Genomic DNA, 10,337 nt, shown 5'->3' on the forward strand with positions numbered 1-10,337 from the left:
AAATAACGGTTTTGGAGATACGAGGATTCCGCCTGACAGCGACGATATGTAGCTTTAATCTATTGATGTCAATTACCTTAAAAGCTGGGTATAAAAGTCAATCACAAAGCTTCAAAAATGAAGCCTCTTTGTGATTTGCAAAGAATGTATCACTCAGATGAAGACAAAATTGATTTGTAAATAAATAAATTACAAAAATAAACGTTTTCCAATCAAGCTTTGCTGAGGAAACCGAATATAATGATGTATTGAGTTGAGCAGCACTGTCCCCTAGTGGCTCCACCGCAAATTGCACTTTTTGTGAACGTGGACTGAGCTGAAAATGATGGAGGGATAAAAGAAACATTATCGCTGATAGAAGAATAATTTAATGACATTTCTAAAAGACTCGTATAAATTAATGAGTAGTTTTGGATTTTGTAGTAGAAAAGTAAGAAATGAGTTTAAAATTACTGGTGAAATTCTGTTATTAATTCTGAAATTAATAATAAATTAATCTCAATAAATTAATTAATCTAGATTAACTCTCTAAGTGAATATTTTGTTTGCAATAAATTATTTGCTTTGATACACAGAGATCTGAGTTGGAATCAGATTGAGATGATCCACCCTGATGCCTTCACCTCTCTCCACTCTCTGCTCAAACTGTGAGTACTGTATACACACACACACACACACACACACACACACACACTTGTTGTTGTGGCGGCGTTTTTCATGACATACATACACATGAACTAGGGAAAGAGCTTCCACAGGATATCATATGACACATGGATCAATGTATAAAGCAATAATTTGATATAAAACAATACAACTGAGTGTTTATTATTCTCTCTTTCTCTCCTGCTCCCTCACTTTCTCTTTTCCTCCCTCATTGTCACTCTCTCTCCCTCATTCACTCTCTCTCCCTTATTCTGTCTTTTTCTCCCTCACATGATCTCATTCTCTCCTTCCCTGTCCCCCCAACTATTTATTTCTCTCCCTCACTCTCTCTTTCTCTCCCTCATGCCCTCTTTCCCTCTCTCTGTTGTACTACTCTCTCTTTATCTCCCCCTCTCCTTCTCTTCCTCAATTTCTCTCCATCCCTTTCTCTCCCTCTCTCTTTCTCTCCCTCTCCCTTTCTCTCCCCCTCTCGTTCTCTTCTTCTCTTTCTGTCCCTCTCCCTTTCTCTCCCTCTCTCCCTCTCCCTTTCTCTCCCTCTCTCTTTCTGTCCCTCTCCCTTTCTCTCCCCTCTCTTTCTCTTCCTCCCTTTCTCTCCCTCCCTTTCTCTCCCTCTCTCTTTCTCTCCCTCTCCCTTTCTCTCCCCCTCTCGTTCTCTTCCTCCCTTTCTCTCCCTCTCTCTTTCTCTCCCTCTCCCTCTCTCTTTCTCTCCCTCTCTCTTTCTTTCCCTCTACCCTTTCTCTCCCTCTCCCTTTCTCTCCCTCTCCCCCTCTCTCTTTCTTTCCCTCTACCCTTTCTCTCCCTCTCCCTTTCTCTCCCTCTCTGTTTCTCTCCCTCCCTCTGCAGTGATCTGAGTGATAACCGGTTATCCCGAGTCCCACTGTCTGGCTTGAGCAGCCTCACTCACCTCAAACTGAGAGGAAACACTCACCTGTCTCATTCCTTTAGAGAGGAAGAGCTTCCCAACATCAGGTATCCCAGAATCCTCTATTCCTGTCTGGGAGATGTTCAGTGTCCCAGACGAGAAAGACACCGGCTTTTATTGTTTATATACATTATATATGTCGAGATGTTTAAGATTCTGATGTTGACTTTTTTTTGTTATGTAACATGCTACGACTCCTAAAACACTCACGTGTCAAATGATGCATCGTTGTACTCATTCATTCATTCATCTTCTACCGCTTATCCGAACTACCTCGGGTGACGGGGAGCCTGTGCCTATCTCAGGCGTCATTGGGCATCAAGGCAGGATACACCCTGGACGGAGTGCCAACCCATCGCAGGGCACACACACACTCTCATTCACTCACGTAATCACACACTAGGGACAATTTTCCAGAGATGCCAATCAACCTACCATGCATGTCTTTGGACCAGGGGAGGAAACCGGAGTACCCGGAGGAAACCCCGAGGCACGGGGAGAACATGCAAACTCCACACACACACAAGGTGGAGGCGGGAATCGAACCCCGACCCTGGAGGTGTGAGGCGAACGTGCTAACCACTAAGCCACCGTGCCCCCCACATCGTTGTACTACTTTTTTAAATTAAAGCAACAAAATTAGGACAAATCTGTCATGTTTGAAATTATTCACAAACATCCGATGATCACTGAAAGGTCTGAATAATCCTGACTTCTGCTTTCGACTAAACGTGGAAGTGAAAACTCATCGCAATCGTTTCAATTTCAACCTACAGTAGCTACAAAATACTGGAAAAAATATAATAAAATAAAAACTTTAGCTAAAAACAAACAAATTAAAAAAAAAAAGCCCACACTGAGTTCTTCATTAAAGCAGCAATGAGTTAGCCAGGTAATGTAATGCATATTTTATCATATATTTACATCATACAGTATATTTGTCTGACGAGGAGGGAAAAAAATGAGAGATGGTATTTTACAGTCTTCAAAAGTTGTCATCCATGGACCTGTGTGTGTGTGTGTGTGTGTGTGTGTGTGTGTATATGAGGAACCTTTAGCCAACAGTTCAACCTAATGTTAATTTTCCTCTCCTCAGGGTAATGGAGATGCCGTATGCCTATCAGTGCTGTGTGTTTGGAGCGTGTAATGGATACAGATCCGCTGCTCAGTGGGAGGAAACGCCGGCTACAGAGGAGGAGGAGCTTCAGAAAAGAGCTCTCAGCCTCGTCCCCATTCACTCTGACTGTAAGATCATTAGGATTTTTACTGTCTAACTCTCCTGTGCATATCATGTTGACCAGGACTGTCTTCTTCTACTTTCTGCTTTTCCATTAAAATCCCCCCAGGATTCTCATTCATTCATTTCCTACCACTTATCCGAACTACCTCGGGTCACGGGGAGCCTGTGCCTATCTCAGGCGTCATCGGGCATCAAGGCAGGATACACCCTGGACGGAGTGCCAACCCATCATAGGGCACACACACACTCTCATTCACTCACGCAATCACACACTACAGACCATTTTCCAGAGATGCCAATCAACCTACCATGCATGTCTTTGGACCGGGGGAGGAAACCAGAGTACCCGGAGGAAAGCCCCGAGGCACGGGGAGAACATGCAAACTCCGCACACACAAGGCGGAGGCGGGAATCGAACCCCCAACCCTGGAGGTGTGAGGCGAACGTGCTAACCACTAAGCCACCGTGCCCCCCTCCCCCCAGGATTAATTCAAAAAAATAAATAATCGTATAATAAAAGCACAGCTCGATTATAGACGTGTGTTTTCACCTGCGTGTCTGCTCGTTTTTAATTAGAGTGATAAAAACATGTCGGTGCCGTACAGTAACCACAGCAAAGTGTTTCTCTCTGCATTCCTCTGTCAGCGAGCTCAGCTCAGCACAGCGCAGCGGCTTTAAAGCCGTGCCATAATTACACTGCGGATGATTGACGAGGGAAGATCTGAAAGCTCTGTTCATCTCTGTGAAAGAGAAGCAAAACAAAGCCTGATTAGCCAGAGACTTTTCGCATTGTGTGTTAGATTTACAGGACCATCAATCTGTTATCAGGAGGGCTGAAAGTGGTGAGATATCGGTGCAGATCAGACGCCTTTCAGGCAGGTCGGATTAAAAGGCACTGGGGTTAGATGAAAGTTAGGACTGGGTGGAATATTTCAAGATGATTTGTTTTGCAGACGATCCCGATCTGGAGGAATTCCAGGCGGCCATAGAAGAGTCCAAACTCCAGACGAGTGTCCAGTGCACTCCTGTCCCAGGTGATTACAAATTTAATCAATGAATTATTGCTGTTATTTACTGTGAAAGATTAAAAAAAATGGAATTAAAGAAAAATTCTGGGATTAAAACGTGTAGTTTTTATCTTGTGCTACTGTTCACCAACCATAGTTTATTGTTCTGATATTATTGCTCTCTGTTGCCCCCTCGTGGACAAACAGAGACTAGCTCTTTTTTGTTGTGGTGTTCATAACCTTAGCTGTATTCATTATTGTTGTTACTCTCCCTGTCCTGCAGGTCCGTTTAAGCCATGTGATGCTCTGTTCGACAGCTGGCTGGTTCGTTTAGGGATGTGGCTCATTTCTCTCGTCTCTCTCCTGGCCAATGTTCTCCTCGTGCTCTCAGTCTTCGCATCGCCCAGCTACCTCTCTCCCGTCAAGTTCATCATCGGGTCCATCGGCGCTGCGAACCTACTCACTGGGCTCTGCGTTTGCGTGTTGGCGCTCATCGACGCTCTGACCTTCGGCCAGTTCGCTTCGTACGGTGCCCGCTGGGAATCCGGCGCCGGTTGCCGAGTGACAGGGTTCATCTCCGTAGCAGCATCTGAATCTTCCATCCTGTTCCTGGTGCTTGCGGCGGTTCAGTGCAGTGTTTCCGTCTCATTTGGGAAGTCTCCGTCTCACGGCAGCGTCCGATGCGCTGCTACAGTCTGCGTCACACTTTCGCTGATTTCTGCAAGCCTGCCGCTGTTGGGGGTGGGCAAATTTGGAACCACACCCCTTTGTATCCCGTCCCCGCTCCCAGATGCCCCACCCACCACACTGGGCTTTATGGTAGCACTGATTATGATGAACTCTCTCTGCTTCCTGCTCATCACAAGCACTTATATTAAGCTCTACTGGGATCTGATGAAGGGGAACTTCGACAGCGTGTGGGACTGTGCCATGATCAAGCACGTGGCCTGGCTCATTTTCACCAACTGCCTGCTTTATTGCCCCGTCGCCTTCCTCACTTTCGCCTCCTTGCTTTCCCTCATCCCCGTCAGCGAAGACGTGATCAAATCCGTCCTGCTGCTGCTTCTCCCACTGCCGGCATGCGTCAACCCGTTGCTTTACCTCCTCTTCAACCCGCACTTCCGCGAGGACGCAAAGCTCTTTCTGAACCGAGCTCGCCTGGTGCAGGACCGCGTTCTCGACTCCTTCGTCTCCGTGGAGATGGAGAAGAGCTCGTGCGACTCCACCCAGGCACTGGTGCCGTACTGCTCTGAGTCAGATGCCACGCTCGACACCTCGGTGCCACTTGTGCCATGCCAGCTTCAGACGATGAATAAAGAAAATGACAAAAAGGAGGAGAACATCTGGAGCAAAAAGAAGGACAATCAGAGAGGAAGCTCTCTCGTCTCTGCAGTTTATCAGTCTTCACATCCCGCATGCCATTCGTAAATTCTATTTGGACTTTGCCCGGATATCAGAACCCTTCCATTTAGGAGAAAGACGTTTCTCATGGACAAAATTATTATTGGTTGATAACAGAGTAAAGAAATATGGACTCAAACTTTTGGACCCAACAGGTTTCTCTGAGAGGCAGGAGTGAGATTTCAAATCTTACCTTACAATGACAGTTCGGTCGAAAACGAAATGCACACAATGTCATAGAATGTCATCTGAAAGTTCCCTCAGATCTAAAGGTTCAGCTGAGATGTGTTTCCTGTCTGATGTTTGGCTAAACTGTCAGCTAGACATTTGTGTTACTTCTTAACTACTTACTCATCCATCATCATCAACTGCAGCGCAAATGAGCAAAAACCCTTCTGCACTACTGAAGCTTGTTTACACCACATTGAACTCCGATTTATAACAACGACATGTTTCTCAGATTAATCCATCAATGGCAGCAACATATCATAATATGACACAACAAAATAGTACAGATCATATTTACAATCACCACTTTATATCTTGCTGTTGCGACATCACAAAATTCACATCAGGCAACATGCGACTTTTTATCTCGTTGTAACATAACATTCAGTCTTGACTTTATGTCTCACCAGTGCAACAAATCATTACACCATTGTGACATAACGTCATGCGATTCTGACAAACTGTCACACGATTCTGCGATTCCAAACGTCCCACAATTTCGACAAAACGTCATACCATTCTGTGATTCCAACAAAACGTCACACGATTCAACAAAAAAAATCATTTGATTCTGACAAAACGTCACACAATTCTGCGATTCCAACAAAACGTCACACAATTTTGACAAAACGTCACACAATTCTGCAATTCCAACAAAACGTCACACAATTTTGACAAAACGTCACACAATTCTGCGATTCCAACAAAACGTCACACAATTTTGACAAAACGTCACACAATTCTGCGATTCCAACAAAACGTCACACGATTCAACAAAATAAAATCACGTGATTCTGACACGTCACACAATCCCACGATTCCAACAAAATGTCCCACAATTTCGACAAAACGTCACACAATTCTGCGATTCCAACAAAACGTCACACAATTTTGACAAAACGTCACACAATTCTGCGATTCCAACAAAACGTCACACAATTTTGACAAAACGTCACACAATTCTGCGATTCCAACAAAACGTCACACGATTCAACAAAATAAAATCACGTGATTCTGACACGTCACACAATCCCACGATTCCAACAAAATGTCCCACAATTTCGACAAAACGTCACACAATTCTGCGATTCCAACAAAACGTCACACGATTCGAACAAAAAATCATTTGATTCTGACAAAACGTCACACAATTCTGCGATTCCAACAAAACGTCACACAATTTCGACAAAACGTCACACAATTCTGCGATTCCAACAAAACGTCACACGATTCAACAAAATAAAATCACGTGATTCTGACAAAACGTCACACAATTCAGCGATTCCAACAAAACGTCACACGATTCCAACAAAAAATCAGGTGATTCTGACACAACGTCACACAATCCCACGATTCCAACAAAATGTCCCACAATTTCGACAAAACGTCACACAATTCTGCGATTCCAACAAAACGTCACACGATTCCAACAAAAAATCAGGTGATTCTGACAAAAAGTCCCACAATTTCGACAAAACGTCACACAATTCTGTGATTCCAACAAAACGTCACACAATTTCGACAAAACGTCACACAATTCTGCGATTCCAACAAAACGTCACACGATTCAACAAAATAAAATCACGTGATTCTGACAAAACATCACACAATTCTGCGATTCCAACAAAACGTCACACAATTTCGACAAAACGTCACACAATTCTGCGATTCCAACAAAACGTCACACGATTCAACAAAATAAAATCAGGTGATTCTGACAAAACGTCACACAATTCTGCGCTTGCAACAAAATGTCACACGATTCCAACAAAAAAATCAGGTGATTCTGAAACGTCACACGATTCTGCGAGTCCGACAAAGCGTCACAGGATTCCATCAAAACATCAGGAAAATCTGAGAAAAACGTCACACCTTAAACCTTAAAAATTTCATCTCACAATTTCAACATTTTCTCTCCATTGTGACATTACATCTTGCCCTTGTGACAAAAAAAACAAATCCACACAAATCCGACAAAACGTCGCACGATCTTGACTTTCAATCTAACTATAGTGACTTTATGTCTCAGAACTGCAACAGAACATCAAACATCAAACATCACTGACAAAACGTCACACAATTCAGCGATTCCAACAAAACGTCACACGATTCCAACAAAAAATCAGGTAATTCTGACACAACGTCACACAATCCCACGATTCCAACAAAATGTCCCACAATTTCGACAAAATGTCACACAATTCTGCGATTCCAACAAAACGTCACACGATTCCAACAAAAAATCAGGTGATTCTGACAAAACGTCCCACAATTTCGACAAAACGTCACACAATTCTGTGATTCCAACAAAACGTCACACAATTTCGACAAAACGTCACACAATTCTGCGATTCCAACAAAACGTCACACGATTCAACAAAATAAAATCACGTGATTCTGACAAAACGTCACACAATTCTGCGATTCCAACAAAACGTCACACAATTTCGACAAAACGTCACACAATTCTGCGATTCCAACAAAACGTCACACGATTCAACAAAATAAAATCAGGTGATTCTGACAAAACGTCACACAATTCTGCGCTTACAACAAAATGGCACACGATTCCAACAAAAAATCAGGTGATTCTGACACGTCACACAATCCCGCGATTCCAACAAAATGTCCCACAATTTCGACAAAACGCCACACAATTCTGCGATTCCAACAAAACGTCACACGATTTCAACAAAAAAAAATCATGTGATTCTGACAAAACGTCACACAATCCCGCTATTCCAACAAAACGTCACACGATTCTGCGAGTCCGACAAAGCGTCACAGGATTCCATCAAAACATCAGGAAAATCTGAGAAAAACGTCACACCTTAAACCTTAAAAATTTCATCTCACAATTTCAACATTTTCTCTCCATTGTGACATTACAGCTTGCCCTTGTGACAAAAAAAACAAATCCACACAAATCCGACAAAACGTCGCACGATCTTGACTTTCAATCTAACTATAGTGACTTTATGTCTCAGAACTGCAACAGAACATCACACATCAAACATCACTCTTTACTAAATCAATCTGTAACATATCACAATCCCGTGACCGCAGGAAACAACCTCAACAGGGAGACGTCAGAATTAAGCTTCAGTACATACCACAGGAGGGAGATAACTGATAGCTACTAAATCCTAAACTAATAACCAACAACAGAGATAAAAACGTCGCAAGTGTGCGATAAAAATTTCAACATTAGAAATATAAATCATTTCTCATACAGTACGTAGCATAAACCTAAGCTTTTACACTGCACTGACCGGTACGGTTCCTCAGAGGTCCTCAGACATTGTGTACATTTTGTTTGTGCCTGAACTTTTCCTTTAGCGTCAACTGAATGTGAAAAACAGTTGCTCCAGCACACCTCTTCATTAAGGCTGTTTGAAATCAAACAGCCTTAAAAACAATTAAAATTAAAATTAAATTAATTAACCAATTAAAACAATTAAATATAATTCGTTAAGCATCGGCAGACCTTCGCTTGTGAGGGTCAGGAGTCTGTCTAGGAGCCGTGCACTCGACCGTACACCAGTGCAGGGTCCTGCTTTTCACAGATGTAAAGTAGCTAGCTATTCTGTATAAAATATAAATATAACTACCTCTGAACTAGCATGCTCGTTTCCTTATTTTTTTACCCAGAGTGTGTTTTGTTTCTATTCTTTTTATATATATATATATATATTATAAAATGTATATGGAAAATAAATCATTTTTATATCGACATTTTGAAGCCATTTAGTTTGCGATCCAGACATGCTATTTTGGATGTACATATTTTCATATTTCTGTATACATCTGGTGAAAAAAAAAGGATTGAATAAAGTTTATTAGTTTCATACACGTCCTGATTCGGGGGTCGAATTTCTTATTGTGTTAACTGTTGAACTGTATGCTAGCTTTGAGCTTTTAATGTGCTTATTAGCATAGAATTTATACATATTTATAAAGATGTGTTTTTTTGTTTTACACTGTAATCGTTTACATTGGTTTGCCTCTGATATGTAAAGGAAAATTACAAGCTTTAATAAATCTAACGATGTTAAACACAATCAGCACGAGTAGAAACCAGCAACAACACTCACTCACTCACTCACTCACTCATCTTCTACCGCTTATCCGAACTACCTCGGGTCACGGGCAGCCTGTGCCTCATCTCAGGCGTCATCGGGCATCAAGGCAGGATACACCCTGTACGGAGTGCCAACCCATCACAGGGCACACACACACCCACACACACTCTCATTCCAGCAACAACACTGAGATTAAAATCAAATTAATGCTAGCCAAGAAAATACTGACATTTACGTTTACACTGAGCGGCCAGTTTAATAGGAACACCACCCTTTCATGCACATTTTCTAAACATCCAGACGATGTCCGAGGTCTAGTTTCACTGCATCTCTAAGGCCACTTTCTTTTTCTCCTGGTGTAGCTCATTTTACATTTACATTTACAGCATTTAGCAGACACTCTTATCCAGAGTGACTTACAATTTTATTTCAGTTTATACACCTGAGCAATTGAGGGTTAAGGGCCTTGCTCAGGGGCCCTGCAGTGGCAACTTGGTGGACCTGGGATTTGAACCAATGACCTTCCGATCAGTAGTCGAACACCTTAACCACTTAGCTACCACATCCCACTTAGCTCATCCATCTCATGTGTTGTACATTATGAGATGCTTCACTGCGGTTAGTAAGAGAGTTTATTGGAGTCATCATAGCCTTGTGTCTCTCATTAAGAGAGATGTTTGCAGAGACACAACTGCTCACTGGACGTTTTTTTGTCTTTCACACCGTTCTGTGTGAACCCAAGAGATGTGACACTACAATTTCACATCTCATGCATCTAACTTTTAAGAAAC

The 10,337-nt window shown here is 42.5% G+C and overlaps 1 protein-coding gene across 1 annotated transcript in view; it reads left to right on the forward strand.

The window, feature by feature from the left end:
• The window catches only part of LOC132862700 (leucine-rich repeat-containing G-protein coupled receptor 6), an 81,092-nt gene extending 73,392 nt beyond the window's left edge, over window positions 1-7,700 (forward strand). The window contains exons 14-18 of the mRNA XM_060894881.1: window positions 576-647; window positions 1,510-1,635; window positions 2,685-2,833; window positions 3,782-3,862; window positions 4,119-7,700. Of these exons, the coding sequence (XP_060750864.1) occupies window positions 576-647; window positions 1,510-1,635; window positions 2,685-2,833; window positions 3,782-3,862; window positions 4,119-5,263 (1,573 nt within the window). The 3' untranslated portion in view covers window positions 5,264-7,700. The remainder of the gene's footprint in view (window positions 1-575; window positions 648-1,509; window positions 1,636-2,684; window positions 2,834-3,781; window positions 3,863-4,118) is intronic.
• Window positions 7,701-10,337: the final 2,637 nt, after the last annotated feature.

Source organism: Tachysurus vachellii, chromosome 19 (assembly GCF_030014155.1).
Source record: "Tachysurus vachellii isolate PV-2020 chromosome 19, HZAU_Pvac_v1, whole genome shotgun sequence".
In the NCBI taxonomy this organism is placed as follows: Eukaryota; Metazoa; Chordata; class Actinopteri; order Siluriformes; family Bagridae; genus Tachysurus; species Tachysurus vachellii.